General features: G+C 37.9%; 1 protein-coding gene across 1 annotated transcript; it reads left to right on the top strand.

Annotated features, from left to right (window-relative positions):
• The first annotated feature begins 7,279 nt into the window (after positions 1-7,279).
• Positions 7,280-11,305, top strand: LOC147477626 (cysteine-rich receptor-like protein kinase 10). Its single transcript, XM_086582038.1, has 7 exons — positions 7,280-8,090; positions 8,169-8,297; positions 9,058-9,179; positions 9,302-9,512; positions 9,641-9,878; positions 10,026-10,176; positions 10,372-11,305. The coding sequence occupies exons 1-7, from the start codon at positions 7,313-7,315 to the stop codon at positions 10,675-10,677; spliced, it is 1,935 nt and encodes a 644-aa protein (XP_086438164.1). The 5' UTR covers positions 7,280-7,312; the 3' UTR covers positions 10,678-11,305.
• The last annotated feature ends 9,178 nt before the right edge of the window (positions 11,306-20,483 follow it).

Raw genomic sequence — 20,483 nt, 5'->3', positions numbered from 1 at the left:
ATTGTTACGTTATACTCAAGGATAATCCAAAGTGGAGTAACGTTTTTGAGGCAAGGTTAAGCCGCCCCACAAAAGGAAAAGGTCACAAAAATGATGGTGAAGATTCAACTTCTAATTCACCAAGTGTTGGTGGAGTTAAATTGGAGGGTTCTCAAGAAATAGAGCGTCCTCAAGAAATGGAGCGTCCTCTTGGATCGAAGAAAGTCAAATCCAAGAGAAACCAAGAAAAATCAGTTGGTATGTTGGAATGTTACTTTACACGTTTAGAGGATACATTTTCACAGGATGCAAATGAAACACAAAAATGCTTAGAACTTAGGGAAAATGAACTTGCATATGGTCAAAGAACTGTGATGGCAAGAGAAGAAAAAAATCGGATTCAAATGGAAAAAAATCAAGTTCAATTGGAAAAAAATCAGCTTCTAAAGATGCAATATGAAGCTAAGATTTTAGCGACCGATACAAGTGTCCTCTATCCCGATACCGCTTTTTTAATCGAGCAACAACAAGCTGAAATACGTGCTGAATGAGCAAGGGCTAGAGGTGGTTCTAGCTCTAACTAAGCGTATGTAATATCTAGTATTTTATTTTAATTAAAGTACTATGTATTTTAATTAATGCACTATGTATTTTAATTTCACTGTCTTTTTAATTAATGCACTATGTATTTTTATTTCATTGTATTTTTAATTAATGAACTATGTATTTTTATCTCACTGTTTTTTTTTTTTTTTTTTTAATTAATGCACTATGTATGTTCTTTCCAATATAATTATTTTCATAGAAATACAATTAAAAACAGTGAGATAAAAATACAACTCATTAAACACATAAGAACTTATTGGAATTACATAGGAAATACATTAGGAAATATATATGAAATACATAGGAAAGACGTTGGAACTTAATAGTTCACGTTAGGAAATACATAGGAAATACTTTGGAACTTCATAGTTCACATTAGGAAATACATAGGGAATACATAAGAAATACATGGGAAATACACTTTCATTTCCATTTTAATTTTTGCCTCCTTCTCCCTCCTCTGGATCCGACCAATTTGGATCATAAAATGGTACCGGATCTGCTGTTTCTTCAATGTCAATCCAATTAAAAACATACTCAACTAAGTCCTTTTGAAGATTAGTATGTGTAACTTCATTTCTGATCTTATTTCTTGCTTCAATCATCTGATAGACAAAATGAAAACCATCCTCTTCCTGAAAGAGATCAGGTATTGTTTCTTTCCTCTGACCTTTCCAATTCCAAACTCCACTTTCACGTTCATTCTCAACAATCATATTATGCATTATAATGCATGCCTTCATTATGTCTCCAAGAACAACAACACTATGACAACGCGCAGAAGCCTTAACAATATGCCATTGTGCCTGCAAAACTCCAAACGTCCTTTCAACATCCTTTCTTGCAGCTTCTTGGCGTTGAGTAAACATCTTTTTATGCTTATTTCTTGGATAACGAATAGCTTGAATAAATGTGCCCCATTTTGGGTAAATACCATCAGCAAGATAATATCCCATATCATAGTCATTACCATTCACATTAAATGCAACAGCAGAAGCCTCACCTTGCTTTAATGATTCAAAAACATGAGAACGATGAAACACATTAATGTCATTATGTGAACTTGGTAATCCGAAGAATGCCAGATCCAACAGTGTTTGTCTGCAACGGCTTCAAGTACCAAAGTTGGTTCCTTCTTGTACCATACATGTGTTCCAGCCCATCCACTTGGACAATTATTCCACACCCAGTGCATACAATCGATTGATCCAAGCATTCCCGAAAACCCCTGCCGCATTTTCAGCTAATATCCTAGCGATTAATGCGCCTCGGTTGGTCGCCTCTCAAGTACTCTTCCTCAAACGCCGTGATTATTGCCTTGCACCAACGCTTCATAGATACATTTGCTGTGGAATCTCCAATTTGTAAATACTCATCCGTTGAATCAGAAGAACAACCAGTTGCTAATTGTGCAACTGCAGCTAGTCCCTTCTGTAACCCAGAAATTGATTGCCGACCCAATCCATCCACCTTGTCTTTAAAGTAATCGTCAAATGATGCAACAGTTTTCAACATATACATAAAAAGCTCTCTTGTCATCATGTACCTTCATCTAAACTTATGAGGAGGCCACCTACACGGTGTTGTGAAGTAATCCTTCATTATCTTTTGTTTACTAAAATCATCACCATCTCTAAACGTGTACCCTCTGCCCTTCACAGATCCACCGCATTTGTCTGTATCCACATCTTCAAGTTCAATGGCTGCTTGAGTCATTAATGCCCCAGCAGTGGATAATAACTGCAACCTCCTCCTCCTCCTTCGCCTCATCATATCATTATGCTCATCTCTTACTCTTTCCATGTAGTCATTTTCAGAGGAAGTACCAGAAGACGACCCGGTAAAACCAGAAGACGAACTATTACGTACTACTAGATCCTCCCCATAACCTTTGGTTAAATGCAATTCTTTCTTCTCTTGACATTTCTTCTATTTTCAGCTTGGTTGTGGGGAAGAAGATGGTTGTTTGTTTGTTTGATCTAAAAGAAAGAAGAGTAAAACGAAATATGAAAGCTAAGGTCACATGTGATAAGGTCACATGTGATAGTTTGATTTTGGTCCACTCTCCAATTGACAACACATTTTATTAGATTTTTTTTCACTCTCCAAGTAACAACACATTGTATCCAAATGTCTATCCAAATGTATTCTCAATAATTCCAATTTATGGCCCACCATTCACAAATACAATGTATGGAATAGTAAAAGGCGCAGTGGGAAGGAACCATTAACGAGACGTCCCGTCTCAGTCTAAAACTACCAGACGGGATGTTACATTCCGTCTCGGTCTACACTATACATTATTCCTGTCAGAACCTGTCAGGACTAAACCACCTGCAAAAATGAGTGATATTCCATCAAAATTTTCTGTTTCAACCAAGACATAGGAAATGAGTTAAATGCGAGGTCTAGCCTAACCTATGAACTTTTGGAACAAGCGAAATGAGTGAAACGAGTGAAATGAGTTAAACGAATGTGAAATTTTTGGAAAGATACGAACTTATAATTTTCTGAATTTTTTTTGCCATAACCTCATTTGTTTTATTGACATATTCATATCCAAAACCTGCTAATATACTTTGGAAATAATAAATAAGACAAACAACAATCATAAACAACACCCAAGTTTAACACAGAAACTCGGTAAATAAACTAACTTATAATTTCTGAAATTTTTTGGACATAACCTCCTTTGTTTAATGACATATTCATATCCAAAACTCATCAAAAAGGCAACCTGCTAAATCAATAGTCGTTACAAACAACAATTTCAAACGCCATAAGACAAGTAATGGCGCACAATTATTACAAACTACAAAAAAAAATATCTACTGAGACCTCCTCCCCCTACGAGAAGGCTCGGTCGAAGAGCTCTCCCCCCTACGTCGTTGTCGCCTCTCTGGTTGAGGTTGAGCTTGAGGTGTGGCACTTGCAGCATTCTCCAACTCTTGCACACGTCTCTGAAACTGCAAAGTTCGATTCCGCTCTTCTTGTAAGCACTCAAAACTGCGACGAGAGGACTCCATGAAGGACGCACGCATGACATAATTGAGAGAGCTGTAGTTAAGGAGCTCCGACCTTACTTCATCCTGTTTAACAAAACAAATGCATGTTAGGGGTTATAGTGAATAATAATAATAATAAATCATGAATAAATTCAAATCATACTAACCTCGACAAACTGCTCAAACTGTACTAACAAATTTGCTACCACTGCGGCATCTACTGGTGGAATCGGTATGCTCATATCTTGCCCCTGAGAAGTAATCATGCTCCAGTGCCAAAGGTCATCCTCATCAAATATCTGTGGAGTTCTTTACGACATGTGAATATCATGAAACACCCTGGGCTGTGACTGTGGCAACTCCACTCCTTCTGGGAAATGAATGTCGGGCCTCAATGCTTCAGAAGTAACCCCTTCAAAATTGGTGCCCCGGTAACCCTCTTCCAATACAAGTCATAGTCTCCCGTAAAAATGAAAGATGATGCGTCTGGCCAATCATTTGGGTTTGCTTTATAGTGTGAAAGAGCAGCAGGAAGAATATCAGAGGCTGTCATATCTATGGGTGGTGGGTAAGGTATAACAATTTCTCCAGATACTTGCCGCCAACATCTGTCCCCAAGGTACAATGCAGTTACTAACCCTATAAGTATCATTCGCCGCTGAGAAAGAAACATTGCTCTATGACACATATAAGATAGTCTACGGTACTCAGTGTTCTCGGGAACATCTGGAATATCCGCATAAGGGGTCTGAAATATGAAGGACTCGGCCCAGGGTTGCCACTCAATGCGAGTAGCTCCTAAAAGCTCAATCTGCTGACGAGTGTTGTGAATATTATGCGATAGATCCCTATACCCCCTCTGCCTATGATGAAGCCCCCATGCTTGAATACGTGGAATCAGGTCATGAGTCTCATCCTCTTCCAACCTCTTCAACACAGGATGCATCACACGAAAATGTTCGTACCACCAATACTAAATCAATAGAATAAATACAATATCAATATATAAGTAAATATATATATATATATATATATATATATATATATATATATATAAACATGTCAATATTAACAATTAGATAAATAAATGAAATAAAACAATAACTTAATAAATAAGACTTACCGGTATAATCCAAACAAAGCCGCACAAATTGTCTTTAGTGGCTTTCGTCTCAACTGCGAGGTCTAACCAGCGATAAAGGTATGCCAAGATGGATTGACCCCAGTCATAATCCCACATCCTCTCTACGTCTGAGATAGCGGCCATCCACCCGATATGTAAATAACTATCAGCATATCCAAATAATACCGCGCCAACAAAGTAAAAGAGGAAGGCACGTACATGCTCGTGGATCGACTCCTCACCAATATAATAGTCTTTCGGCTTTCCCTTGAGTCTATTCAAATATCTCGAAGTAAACCAACTCATATTTATAGCTCCTCCCTTAAACTGCTTAGCCGATAATCTCAAAAACCCGTCTTCCTCATCATTTTCATCGAAATCAAAACCTTCAAAGAAACTCATCGCCGTAGTAAAAACCTCTAAATTTTCATCAAAAAGAACGACATCTCCATAACCAATTGGGATACCCGTGAGCATTGTGAAATCAAGAGGGATAATCCCAAGCTCACCCCATGGAAAATGGAATGTGTGGGTAGTTTGCCACCACCGCTCAACTATCCCAAACAACAACGCTTAATCATTTTGTCCCAAATTAGAATTCAAAAAATTTCCAAATGATGTGGCGGCTATAATATGGGTAACCGTGACAAAATTAGGATCCGTTTTTGACTCATACAACGCCACCACGACACAACATTTGAAAGTGCACAACGCACTTTCCATAGGTGTACTTCCTACATTCAACCAACACGCAATACGATATAATTACAATTAATTTTTTTTTAAAATAATGCGACAAATTCAAACTAATTACACAACAACAAACTTGATATAAACTAACATAAATAATAATAATTAACATAAAAAAAAAATCTAAAACTTACCTGAGACTCCGCCACTTGATTGGCTACGTGTCGGACCGATGTTGACGCTAATAGTGGGTGTTCCTCGATTTCACAACGCGGTGGAAAATTGAACCCAAGTTCAATTTCGTCCTCCTCGCCCACATTTTGCGTTCGCGATGACGAACCTTTTTGCCCCTTTTTTTTGGAAATTTTAAAACTTCCAAACCATCTACTACGCTCTTCGTGTGGTGAGGTTAGTGAGGATGCATTGGGGGGTGGAGAAGTCATTAGGAATGGAAGTTTGTGATAAAAGGTTGTTAATAGAGGCTAAAAAATCGCAATGGAGGCTGGAAAGAAAGTGAAAATTGAGCTTGTTCGTGTCTGTTCATATTGAGTAACCAGACGGGATGTTACATTCCGTCTCAATCAAAAGCCTCCAGACGGAATCTAACATCCCGTCTGAGATATTTTATTCACCTCTGCATTGCACAGTTTCACCTTGGTTTTCACCGATTTGGTGAAAATGGGGTGAATAAGTACTGAGGTAGCGGTGATAAGGGGGGGGGGGCGGAAATAGTCACCTGCATTGCAAATGCTCTTAACCCATTTTGCTGATGGGAGTATGAGAGTATCTTGGCACCAAAATGAATAGATGTGTAAGGTGTACACTATAAGTTAACTGCCTTGACTGACTATCCAAAAGAGAAAATCCCCACTACGGCACAGCCAACATCACCTAACTCTTAAAATAAAAAAACCCTTTTGATCACTATTAAACTTTTGTCAATTTTATAGATCTGGTGGTATATTGGAGGTTCTGATGATGTATACTTTCCTAGTCCCATCTTTATCATAAACCGTAATAGAATGACATTTTAAAATAGACACCTCTTCTCATTTGTTCGCTAAACGTGCTTTTAAACAATTGGACATACATGACAGTCCTATTCTCTTCAGAAAATAATACTTGCGAGCAAACAGTGTTTCAAAATGTCCACCTTCTCTAGCCAATGGACACTAGAAATGAAGCGGAAATAGACAAGTTCAATTGTATCAAGCTTTCCTTGACTGACTTCCGAAATTTACTTCCAATGCATTTAGCTCATTACACTAGTGGAGGCATGAACCATTGCGTATTGGAATTGGCCCCTAACCGAGGCACATTTGCCCATCTCGCCAAGTGAGCATTCTTAAATAACTTTTGATCCTGGGAGTTGGTGCCCTTTCAACGATTCAGCTAAGCTAGGAGCTGTTGTTTACACAGCACCTAATTGGTTAAGTCTTGGGAGTCGAAATGCAATCTTTGGGACCATTGAACTCATCATATCTTACTCATCTCAATAGCGAATCTGCAGATGCCATATATTTTGAGAAATTAATGAGAAAAAAGGCCATAGTCATTGCTTAATAAGTACTACGTAGGTCAAAATCATCGCGTTTCCCTCTATTACTGCTTTATTTCTTGAACACTAGAAAACGGAGACCAGATATAATCTGGTCCTGGAACGGAACAGTGCTGATTGCAAGACCAATCCTACAGTATAAAACTTGACAGCAAGATGTATCAAAAGTCAACAATCAAGGAAGTAGGTGATCCCATTCCCATCTCACTGAAGAAATCAAGAGTCAAATCTCATTTTAAAAAAAAAGTTCATCAGCTTTGAAGTCACAAGTGACCAGGAACGTGTCTTTGGTCTAGACTTTAAAACTTCTTTTAAGATCAATACAAAACAATACAATAGCGAAGAACAGAAATGAGGAAAATGTATGTACCTCGTTTCATGTATTTGATCATCATATTTTCATGTTTTCTTCTTTTTCATAACCATGTCCAAGCTCAAGAACCAATACTTGAAATATGCTCCAACACTGCAAACTACACCTCCAATAGCCAATTCCAGACCAATCTCAACATCCTCCTTCCTTCCCTTCTTCCAGATGGTACTCGAGATGGATTCTTTAATACAAGTATTGGAACTAGTCCTGATATAGTATATGGTCTAGTCCAATGCAGAGGTGATATCTCAATGGAAGATTGTCGAAGTTGTTTGAATAATTCAGCTGTGGAGATTATCCGAAGATGTCCAAATCGAAAAGACGCTGCACTGCGATATGATCATTGCATTTTACGCTACTCCAATACGCGGTTCTTCTCCCAAGTTGATAGTACTCGCCGGGGGCTACTCAACCCGGCAAATGTTTCTGATGCTGATGCTAATCGTTACAACAGGCAGTTAGGAAGCCTATTGAACAGTCTGTCTACTACTGCTGCGTCTGTAGTAACAAAATTTGGTGCTGCATCAACTGATTACGCAGACTTCAAAAGAATATATGGTTTGGTCATGTGTACTAGAGATTTACCAGCTACTCAATGTTTTTCTTGTCTACAAAGTATGATCGGATGGATACCAAGTTGTTGTACCAACAGAGAAGGAGCCCGGATTTTCAGTACAACTTGTTATATAAGATATGAGATTTATCCATTTGTTCAAATTTCATCACAATCACCATCTCCTCCTCCCCCAGTCCAAGGTAATATGATTAAAAGAACTGCATAGTAAGATTATGGTATTGGAAATGAATTGTATTTGAGTATTGTTGTTTGTGCAGGCAAATCTGTCAACGTTGTTGCGATTGTTGTTCCAGTAATTGTTGCGGTAATCTTAGCTGCAATTTGCGTATATTTTATAACTAAGAGAACCAGGAAGAACAGGAGGAAAAGAAAGCCAGAATTGATTTGTAAGTTGGATTCTGTATTCTAGGGAATCTGATTTTTAACTTATTGATAACTACAGAATCCACAAGCACAGGCTAATTGTTATATATTCAGATTTGTGTCTTCGGATTACTATTACTTAACAGCAGCATTAAGATACTAATTATATCAATTTATTTGAATCTTCCCCCCTTTAACCCTCAAGTTAAGTTACTCAGTCAAGTGACTAATCTGATTAGTAAGAGTTGTCCACTAGTGTAACGCCAAGAACAAAAATTAAGGTCTAGGATCCTGCGTTTTTGTCAATATTAGCACATATGTCGTGAACACAAAATCTGTTCTTTTGGCCACTTAGGCCCAAGTGGCTGAATTTTTTTAAGAAGTTTTTTCCCCTTGATTAGATCCCCATGATCATGACTTTTTTTAATCTCGAGATGTGTAATTTGGTGTCTAATGAGTGATAAAAAGTTGCGGCAAGTCTCATGCTTCTTATAAAAACCTTTTGGGACTGCATTCTACATGCCACAGTCAATTAGGATGTGGAGATTGCTTAGCTTGGTTAAATATATGATACTGAAGACAAAAACAGAGGTCATTGTTTCAGAAATGCGAAATGCGGCCTTCTAGTTATGTTCATGAACTAATTTAGAACAACACCAAAGGCTTAATATAAGACTGATGACAGGGTGAAAGTGAATATGTATCTACGATAGCATCTCTAATTTCCAATTAGAACTTTTTATCTGATAACATCAATCCATTAATTATCATTCATTTATGTAGACGAGAATGATATCAGAAGCGAAGACTCCTTGCAATTTGATTTGAATATGATCAGGACGGCTACAAATGATTTTTCTGATGCTAATAAGCTTGGAGAAGGCGGATTTGGCGCAGTATACAAGGTAAATTCAATTATATAGCCTTAGGTCTGTTGCATTTTTATCAAATTTGAGATTTGAGAACTTTTTTGAAGGTTTATTATGTGGCAACTATAGTTCTCTTAATATATAGCACCTGTTTACAGGGTGAGCTTCTTGATGGGCAAGAAATAGCAGTGAAGAGGCTCTCTAAGAAGTCCGGGCAAGGCTCACTAGAATTTAAAAATGAAGTTGTTTTGCTGCATAAGCTTCAACATAGGAATCTTGTTAGGCTTTTGGGATTCTGTTTTGCTGGAGACGAAAAACTACTTATTTATGAATACGTTCCAAACAGAAGCCTCGACAAATATATATTTGGTTTGTCTCACTGATCCATTACTATTCTTTATTTCTGTCTCCGGCCTAGGATATACTTGTACTAGAGGATGCCTTCTATAAAGATGATGTAATGTGTTTTGCTAATTATTTTTCTACTCCTTGAACAGTTCCAGATAGAAGGGCTGATTTAGATTGGGAAAGGCGCTACAAGATCATAGGAGGGATTGCTCGGGGACTACTTTATCTTCATGAGGATTCTCGACTCAGGATCATCCATCGGGACCTCAAAGCCGGAAATATTTTATTAGATGAGGAGATGAATGCCAAAATTTCAGATTTCGGGATGGCAAAGCTTTTTGGAGTAGATCAAACTCAGGGCAATACAAGTAGAATTGTTGGAACATAGTAAGTACAACAAATATGAACTACTTGTGTTATTTTATTTGAAGTGGCATATTACATTTTGGAATCAGAATTACACCTTCGATTGACTGCTCTAAAATAGGATGCATTCTTGGTTCCCATCTAAAAGAAAACTAATTGTCGATGTAGTGGGTATATGGCTCCAGAGTATGCAATGCATGGACAATTCTCGGTGAAATCAGATGTCTTCAGTTTTGGCGTCTTGGTGTTAGAGATAATAAGTGGTCATAAGAACAATTCTTTCTATGAATCAGAACGCGCCGAAGACCTTTTAAGCTATGTGAGTATGGCCATTGTTGTTATTTATCCTTTTTCTTTATTCCTTTTATGCTGCAATCGTCACTATAAGAACAACAAATAGAGTTAAGAATACCAAACTTAAATACATACATTCTTGGACAAATACATACATTCTTGGACACAGTCCAAGATACCACCACTTTTACTGAAATAAACCTATGATGAATTGCTGCAGGCATGGAGACAGTGGGAGGAAGGGACGGCTTTAGAGTTGGTAGAACTGACACTGCGAGAACACTATTCAAGAAATGAAGTAATGAGATGTATACAAACTGGCTTGTTATGCGTTCAAGATGAAGTAGCAAGGAGACCTACAATGGCATCGGTTGTTTCAATGCTAAACAGCTACTCTGTCACCCTTCCATTACCTACTGCACCTGCCTTTTTTGTAAGTCAACCAATTCTGCCGGAGCGATCTATTAGTAGTTCCATACCAGAGTCCATTAATGAAGCATCAATTACCGAGTTACAACCTCGTTAATACTCGTGAATGGATGAAGAGTACTATGAATTATAATGTGTTGGCTTTTTGTTAAGGTTGCCTTTCATGACGTAGTAATGGAATTAATCATAATTGTCTGCAGAAGACCCAATTATTTGTTAGGCTTTTGGGATTCTGTTTGGCTGCAGAAGACCTAATTATTTAGCAAGTCCAAATGTTTTCTTAGAGCTTGTGAAATAATTTTCACCAACCACAGACAAACTGGATGAATTAGAAACAGCTCGTGCCACTATGCCTTCCATCAACATGTTCAGTCTCGGAGTGAACTGATCCACGTCACTAATCTTTTCTATTAACCAAAGCAACAGTCAGATCAAGCTGCATATATTAGATATAAAAGGCTTGTCGGAGTAGTGCAGCCAACGCTCTTCGGAAAAAATAACTGATTCATTCTGGAACGGGCACCGAATTGTGACCTCTTCAGTTGCAGTTTTGGCACACTTCTTGCTGTCTTCAGAATTAGAATCAGCTCTGCATTGGAAAAGCCCATAAATTCCATATGAATTACTTCTCACGTTGTTCATAAAAAAAGCTTGTATTATTTGGACTAGTAGTGCTATTATTGGATATAGAAGAAAGTAAATGGCTGAGATTAGCTTCATGTGTTGTTAGTTGTGTAATTTCCTTCTAAACATAACTTAGTAACATAGGTTTGGCCAGTGCGGAGGAAAAAAAGTCACAACAAGTCAACAAAGTCAAGGCCTAGAAATTTCTGATGATGGTGATACTTCTCTTGGTAGGGTCAAGAAAGACTTGGTGAAATAGTGACCGGAGTCAAGATAACTGTTTCTTCTAATCATTATGGGGAGTTCGGGGATATAGATGAAAGCAGGATGCTGAGATCAGCTTGAAATGTGATGTTTGTTGTGTAATTTCCTCCTAAACAAAATACATAAACAAAGGTTTGGGCAGTGCTGTGTACTACCAGTGTAGAAGAAAAAGCAAAGAATAACAAACCAAAGAAACCCATTGAGAATTCTGGTTTGCAGAGATGTACCAGTGATAATGGTTTGTTGGGGGTTATCAGTACAACTTGCATGAACCATTATGTGGATGTGGATGGTTAGGAAGAAAAGTCACAACAAAGTCAAGACCTGGAAATTTCTTATCAGTGATACTTATCTTGGTAGGGTCCGGACGAAAATGGAAGTATGCTTGCTATTTTCATGAAGGATGGACATCTTCAAACCAAAGTACTGGACCTTCGAAGCTTGCTTTTTCTCGTAATGGTCTTGTTAGCAGGAATAATGTTTGGGGGATTTTTCAGAATTGGTGGTGGAATGTTAATAACTCCGTTTCTTCAGATAGGGTTACCACCTAAGGTATACAGCACAGCCAGTTCAACGCAAGTTTACCCACTAAACTGAAATCCCAATATACCCATATCCTACGCGTCATGATAAACGTCTCTTGATTCCGTCGTCACTTCTTGACAATGCACGTAACATCATCTACTTGTTCTTGTTGTATGCGAATAAAGAAAACAATGAAGAGACAAGGACAGAAGTAACAGGTAATAAACCAAGGCGCGGATTAGGCTGTCCTTAAGGAAATATTTTACCCCTTCCAGTGGTGCAGAAAGGCAGCAATGGCGTCTTCCTCACAAGATTCAATGGTTAATAGCAGTCTGACTTTGCACTATAACAAACTACTCTCTAGAACGGCAGATAACTCTCTCTGGCGGCTATAGTAAGAAGAGAAGAAGAAAAAGGTAGGGAACGAGATCTATTTCTCTGGTGCGAGTTGCCGTCTCTAGGATTCACGAGTTCTGTTGAAGTGAGTTCTCTATGGACGCACAGTCCTCTTTTATAGAGACTAGGGGGCTATTTGTTTTTTTGGGTTAAGTTATAAGAGGGTCTTATAAGACCATGTGTTATAAGAGGGTCTTATAAGATGGTCTTATAAAGTGGTTTGTTTTTAATTTTAAGTTCCTCTTATAAGCACTTTTAAAAATAGAAAAAACAAATACATGACATCTTATGGATGGTTATTTGACAAATATAACCCTACTTTACATCACATTTAACTTGAATATATTAATTTGAAATAAACGTATAGTTTGATTTTCGGTTTCAAATCAATTTTGATAATTAGAATATCGATTTTAGAAAACTACCTTAATTGGCGGTGGTAGTGGTAGTGGTCTTAATAGCAAGGTGGTGGTGGTAGTGGAGGTGATGATATTGGTTTTAATAGCACGGTGATGGTGGTGGTAGTAGAAGTGGTGGATGTCTTAATAGCACGGTGGTGATGGTGATAGTCTTAATAGTACGGTGGTGGTGGTAGTAGAGGTGATGATATTGGTCTTAATAGTACGGTGGTAGTGGTGGTGGTGGTGGTGGTGATTTTAATAGCACAGTAGTGGTGGTGATAGTCTTAATAGTACGATGGTAGTGGTGGTGGAGGTAATGATGGTGGTAGTGGTGGTGGTGGTAGTGGCAGCAGTGGTGGTGGTGGTGGTGGTAGTCGGTGGTGGCTAGGGTAATAGAGTTATTTGGAAAATAAGATAATGAAAAGGGAAGAAGAGAGAAATGAGGCTAGGGGTATATGGACGGGGGTGTTTGAGTCATTTTTCAAGTTATAAGACTTATAGAATTGAAGTAGATCTAATTTTGGTACTTATAGAATTGGAGCCTCTTATAAGACATTTCTAGTAGAATGCCTCTTATAAGAGGCAAAAAACAAATAAAAAAAATGTCCAAAATCACTGGGCCACATCTTATAAGAGGTTATAAGACCTCAAGGTCTTATAAGAGGCAAAAACAAATGGCCCCTAGGTCGGTCACAGATATGAGAAGGACTCATACTATAACTCTAAGTTTAGGCAATTGGTATAGCCATTACCCACTAGGCAGTAAGCCCAAGCCCAAGCCCTAACCCGACACGACGCGACTCAGCTCGGTGCGGACGGGCACACGCGCGTGTGTGGCCTTGGGTGAGTCCTCCCTCCTAACACAAAAGCATTTGTACCCCAAGGGCACACCCTTATGGTAGAGGAATGTCTCTTATACTTCACTTGCTAGTGGTGGATAACCAATGTGGGACTATCTTCATTGCACTAAAGTGGAGAGAACACTCTTTGTTCATCTCCTCCACTTTGCACACACATACTAGTATTTAGAAATACACAAGAGATTCCAATAATCTCCCACTATTTCAAAATACTAATAGTCTCCCACTATTTTGAAATAGGATATTACAAAATAAATAGGTTAACGAAATGCCAGAGAGAATCGAAAAAAACAATGCATAAGATACTGGTGCTTTACGGGCTTGAACCAGTCATAGGGTAACATGTCTTACAATACGTGAAAGTGGTCGATTAACCTAAAGCACCTTTGAACCAACATTCCCTTGTAGTAAAATAGATCACATGCACCCACACTGCTCTTTCATTATATGCCAGTTCTGCGGTGTTGCGCTTTTTGGCCCCTGCGCTGCTTGTGTTCCATGAATGCTCTAGAGTACTTGCCCGAAAACTCATAAGAACCGACCCAGTTCTACATTCACGTAGGTGGATATCCATCAAGTGTACATTGTAGTTAAAATACACTATCTCATTAAAAAAAAATGGACTATGGATTCCAATAAGATTAAAATAACTCATCCTTACTCATTGCAATTCAAGTTATACAAAGTATACAAAAATACTATCTCGTCATAGGGTGGGACGTCTCAAAAAAGACGATAGCATACCAGAGCGACTAGGTGACTTGTTTTTCCCTTTGAACCTACTTCATGGGATCTCCAATCACATAGGTGGGGTTGCCGTCAGTGTCGCCTTCTATCATAGGCAAAAGTCTCATCCCCCTCGACGTGTCAACCATTTGTCTCCTGCTAAGCAGTTTGGTCAGAGGATCGGCCAAATTTAACTCTGACCTCACATAATCTAGAGCCACAACTGCAGATTCCAGCAGCTGATTAATAAACTGTAGTTTCAAACGGATATGTCTGCTTTTCCCATTGTACAATTTGCTCTTTACCTTTGCTATTGCAGCTTGACAGTCACAATGCATAGGTACAGCTGGAGGCGGTTTTGTACCAATAGGAAGATCTGCCAAGAGGTTTCTAAGCCACTCAGCCTCAGCACTTGCTTTATCTAAAGCAATAAGCTCAGACTCCATGGTTGAACGAGCTATCAAGATCTGCTTAGAAGATTTCCAAGCGACTGCACCTCCACCAAGGGTGAATATATAATCACTAGTGGACTTGATATCATGAGAATCAGATATTCAGTTTGCATCATAATAACCCTCTATCACAAGTGGAGTTTGTGTAAAACGTATGCCGTAATTCATTGTTCCTCTCAAGTACTTGGCTAGTCTATCTAACACACTCTAATGTTCCTTGCTAGGACAATGAGTATATCTGCTTAACCTGTTAACTGCATAAGCAATCTCAGGTCTAGTGCAATTCATCAAGTACATGAGACTACCAATAATTTGGGCATATTTAGACTGAAGGACACTATGTTGAATATTTTTCTGAAGTTCACTAGTTGCCTCATAAGGTGTCGACACAGGCTTACTATCATAATAGTAAAACTTCTTCAAAAACTTCTCAACATAATGCTCTTGTAAAAGCGTATAGCCATCACTATTTCTAATGATTTTGATTCCAAGAATCACATCAGCTTCTCCCAAATCTTTCATTTCAAATTGGGAGGATAAGAACATCTTAGTGTTTCTCACAACATCAAGGCTAGGGTTCATGATTAACATGTCATCCACATATAGACAGATAATCACATATGTATTCACATCAAAAGATTTAAAGTAAATACATTTATTAGCATCATTTATTTGATATTCATTGGACATCATGACACTGTCAAACTTTTCATGCCATTGTTTTGGCACTTGTTTCAACCCATATAAAGACTTAACTAATTTGCATACCTTTTGCTCATTCCCTGGTACTATAATACCCTCAGGCTGCATCATATATATTTATTCATCAAGATCACCATTCAAAAATACAGTTTTTACATCCATTTGATGAATAAATAAATTATGAATAGCAGATAGAGCCATTAGAACTTTTATAGATGAAATCCTAGTTATAGGAGCATAAGTATCAAAATAGTCAATATTTTTTTTTCTTGGAGAATCACTTGACCACTAGTCTAGCCTTGTATTTATCAATGGAACCATCTAGCTTTAGTTTCTTTTTGAAGATCCACTTGTAACGTTTAGGTTTCGCCCCGCCCCCCCCCAGGAGGTAGATCAACTATCTCCTATGTGTGATTAAATATAATCGAATCTAGTTCTGAGTTTATAGCATCTTTCCAGAAAGGTGCATCTCTAGAACTGATTGCCTCATTATACGTCACAGGATCATCATCAACAAGAAACGTGTAAAAGTCATCACAAAAATTGGTGGATTTTCTATCTCTTTTATTCTTCTGAATTTCTTATTTAGAAATTTCAAGATCTGTTGATTGTTGTTCACTAGGAGCAAGCAACCTCTCAATGCCAATTTTCAAAGGAAACATATCTTAAAGAAATCAGCATATCTTAAAGAAATCACATAGGAGTTAGCATCGACAAGGTTATTATCAGATTTTACTACTAAAAATCTATATACAACACTATTATGAGCATAACCAATAAACATACAATCAACAGTTCTAGGTCCCAATTTTCTCTTTTTAGGTTCGTTCAATAGAACATTTGCAAGACACCCCCACATTTTGAAGTATTTCAGGTTAGGTACATGACCTTTCCATAAATCATATGGTGTCTTATTCCCTGTTTTCTTGTTGGGTATCCTATTTTGTATATGGCAAGCAGATAGGATTGCTTCCCCCCATAAGTTCAGGGAAGCTCCATAACTTACAAGCATAGCATTCATCATCTCTTTTAGGGTTCTATTTTTTTGTTTTGCTACTCCATTAGACTCAGGAGAGTATAGTGGAGTAGTCTTATGAATAATGTCATTCTTGTCACAAAAGTCCTGGAAGGGGTTAGACTCATATTCTCCACCCCTGTCAGACCGAAGTATTTTAATCCTACAGTTAAGCTGGTTCTCAACTTCAGCTTTGTACTTGAGAAACATCTCACCTGCCTCATGCTTGTTTCTAAGTAAATATACCATGGCGTGCTTAGAGAAGTCATCTATGAATGTAATATAATAAAACTTCCCCCCTCTAGACATGATACTTCTGAATTCACCCAAATCTATATGAATAAGGGTTAGTAATCCAGTTTTATCTCTAGAAACAGTTCTGGAAGGTTTTTTTGTGGCTTTAGTCTCAACACATATCTCACATTTATCATTAGAAAAATTAGAAATATTATACAATAAACCACATGCTTTCATCATTTTCATATACTAAACATTCACATGTCCTATTCTACCATGCCATATATTAAAAGAGTCAAGCAAGTAAGCAGAAGCAGATTTATTCTCATTAATAATAATGTTGTCAAGTACATTTAACATGAAAAGACCACTGTTATTACAATAACCCTTCCCAACAAAACTCTCATTCTTACTCAGAACGAACTTGTCACTTTCAAAAGTCACCTTGACGTCAGCTTTTCCCAGTAATGACACAGAAATAAGATTCTGACGAATCTCAGGAATATGGAGAACATTACTAAGTGAAAGGGTTTTCCCTGAAGTTAACTTCAGAATAATCTTGCATGTTCCCTCAACAGGAACAGACCTTGAGTCACCCATATAGACCTTTTCATCTTTCACTAGTATGTAGTCTGAGAAGGCTTCAACATCACCACAGATGTAGTGGGTGGCACCAGAATCTAGTACCCAGTTCTTCCTCCCAGTGGCCATGAACACTTGTGACATTACAGTAGCAATTATATCATCTCCCTCAACTAAATTAGCATTGGGAGGATCATCAGTGTCCTTCTTGTGCCTACACTGAAAAGCCCTATGTCCAGGTTTACCACAAACATAACAATTTCCATTGCCAGTACCACTCCTTTTAAAAGAAGTGCCTTTGACCTTGAAATTCTTATTTTTGTTGTACTTCTGTTTTCTAGAGTTTTTGTTGGATTTGCTGGGATTACCTTCAATGATATTGGTTTTGGAATGGAATTCCTTAGACAACACCTCATCCCGAGTCTTGTTCTTTTCCTCTATGTGAATGTGAATGATCACATCCTCAAGAGTCATTTGCTTGCGTTTATGCTTCATACTATTCTTATATTGTTTCCAAGACTCGGGGAGTTTCTCAATTAAACATCCAGCAACAAAGGTCTCGGGTAAATCAATACCTTCAGTCTTCAAATCATTAACTAGCACATGAAAATCATGGATTTGAGATGTTACATCTCTATCATCTTTCATATGGAACTTTAGAAAATTCCCTACAGCATATTTCTGAGTACCAACATCCTCTATTATATATTTTTTGTTCAAACTCTCCCATATGTCATGTGCATTCTTATTTGAACAATAAATATCAAAAATTTCATTGAACAAGGTACTCAAAATAGCATGACGACATACCTAATTCCCATTAAGCCAAGCAGCGTGATTTCTTTCAAAATCATTAGAACCCTCCATGGGTGCTGTATCAGTGAGATACTTTGTATAGTTGAGTACATCTAGGGTTGAGAACACCCTTTCTCTCCATCGCTTGAAGTGTGAACCGTTGAAGTATTCAATCTTTGACACATTGGGCAAGTTGCGAGCATTAAGTAGAGGTGCAGCATCTCTCATAGTTGAAGTAACCTCCATGACTCTTGAATTGGTTTCTTTGATTGGCGTGGTGTTTGCTGGTGTAGACATCTTGGTTCTTTCCCTAAGATTGTTGTATGTGCAGAAAGGCAGCAGTGGCGTCTTCCTCACAGGATTCAATGGTTAACAGCAGTCTGACTTTGCACTAGAACAAACTACTCTCTAGAATGGCAGTATAGCTCTCTCTGGCGGCTATAGTAAGAAGAGAAGAAGAAAAAGGTAGGGAACGAGATCTGTTTCTCTGGTGTGAGTTGTTGTCTTTAGGATTCACGAGTTCTGTTGACGCACGGTCCTCTTTTATAGAGACTAGGTCGATCAAAGATATGAGAAGGACTCATACTATAATTCTAAGTCGGTTTCTAAAAAGAGATAAGGAAGAGAAACCAACTTGAATTTTAGGCAATTGGTACAGCCACTACCCACTAGGCAGTATGCCCAAGCCCAAACCCGACCCGACACGACGCGACTCGGCTCGGTGCCGTGCGGGCGGGCGCGCGTGTGTGGCCTTAGGTGAGTCCTCCCTCCTAACACAAAAGCATTTGTACCCTAAGGGCACGCCCTTATGGTAGTGGGACTATCTTCACTTGCTAGTAGTGGATAACCAATGTGGGACTATCTTCATTACACTAAAGTGGAGAGAACACTCTTTGTTCATCTCCTCCACTTTGCACACACACACTAGTATTTAGAAATACACAAGAGATTCCAACAGTTCTATCATGGTTTTCCTCTATGCTTCAATGTCAGCTGCCCCAATACCTGTTGTTAGGTATGACAATATATGCCAATATTTTTACAGTAGGTTGCTTCGTGGCTTCGTTTCTTGGGTTAATGATAGTGCAGATGTAAGATATGATATAATAGTCCAAAGACCACTATATCATATCCTCCATAAAGTGGTCAACAAGTCAAAACCTTATAAAGTTTTGGTTTCTAAATTGATGTGGGTTACTCCTTAAGTAAATATCCTATTACTCATGCCTTAATTGCATTGGCTAATTAAGAGAAGAAGGTTAAATAACTTACTCCACCAATTATGGGAAGGTGGAAAAGGACTTTGAAACCACCGTCCTCTCTCCATCCTTTATATAGGAGTGGAGAAACCCCATATTTCTCTACTACAACAATCAACACATTAAAGCTTATAAAGGTTTGGAAGAGAAACGGTGATTTGCTTTTCATTATCGGATTCTACACATTATTTTTGCTATGGATCAAGGTACAACCTTTTATTGATTCATTATTTACATTCTTCATATTATGTGAAATAATATGTGATTCATGATCCTCTCTATTAAATTTATGCTTACATTTGATATCGGAGCGCAAGGTTTTGAATTACGTTTATTTTCCGTTAAAGCATATGATTATAATTGTATAATGAAGTCATAGAGCTATATCATGATTGGGTGACCAAGTTTTGTCGATTCTATACCGGCGAAAGAATTTGATATACTGATTCATGGTCGTTATGCGTGTGTGGGAATCTAATATCATCGTATCATGTGTAATGGGCTTCGGTTAGAAACTTAATTAGTTTGGATGTTTCCTTTTAATTAAGGTTAGATTTTTGAAAGCTTTTTCTGAGCATGTACTAGAAAGGCTTTCACATTATGATATTCTATTATTCTTCTCCGGATTCTGACTAGTTATCGATGGATAGTGCAGATATTATGCCGTTTTATTTGTCAAGATCCATTAGAGTTACAAGATTAATTTTGGTGGCTTTTAATGTATACTGGTATGAAGGGTTTCTTAAACCCATGAACTTTCAATCGGAATCTGGTGTTTCTTTAATGAACGGTTTTGTTTGGATGTCGAAATTTATTGTTAATAGTAATGGGTTTTGTCCTACACAGTGGTTTTGAAGTTATAATCACCGTCTTTTTTGGGTGTTTAAATCACCCCCATACTTTTTTTTATGGTACTGTTTTGTTTTAGGTTTCATTGAGGAAGATGATGAGTCAAGTCAACTAAATTACTATGTTGTTCCAACCTCCCATTTATATTTTGGAATCTAATGCAATTGTTCTGATTTACCCTTATGTTGTTCTGGTTATTAAAATCTGTTTTGTACT

Source organism: Coptis chinensis, chromosome 9 (assembly GCF_015680905.1).
Source record: "Coptis chinensis isolate HL-2020 chromosome 9, ASM1568090v1, whole genome shotgun sequence".
Taxonomy (NCBI): domain Eukaryota; kingdom Viridiplantae; phylum Streptophyta; class Magnoliopsida; order Ranunculales; family Ranunculaceae; genus Coptis; species Coptis chinensis.
Note: the sequence above shows the minus strand (reverse complement) of the source record. Positions and strands in the feature narration are given on the sequence as shown.

Bases quoted from the DNA above. Each gene is read 5' to 3' on its own strand.
- LOC147477626 (XM_086582038.1), top strand. From the start codon at position 7,313: ATGAGGAAAATGTATGTACCTCGTTTCATGTATTTGATCATCATATTT. The intron at 9,180-9,301 runs GTAAATTCAATT...ACCTGTTTACAG, and splicing joins GATTTGGCGCAGTATACAAG to GGTGAGCTTCTTGATGGGCA. The intron at 10,177-10,371 runs GTGAGTATGGCC...GAATTGCTGCAG, and splicing joins CCGAAGACCTTTTAAGCTAT to GCATGGAGACAGTGGGAGGA.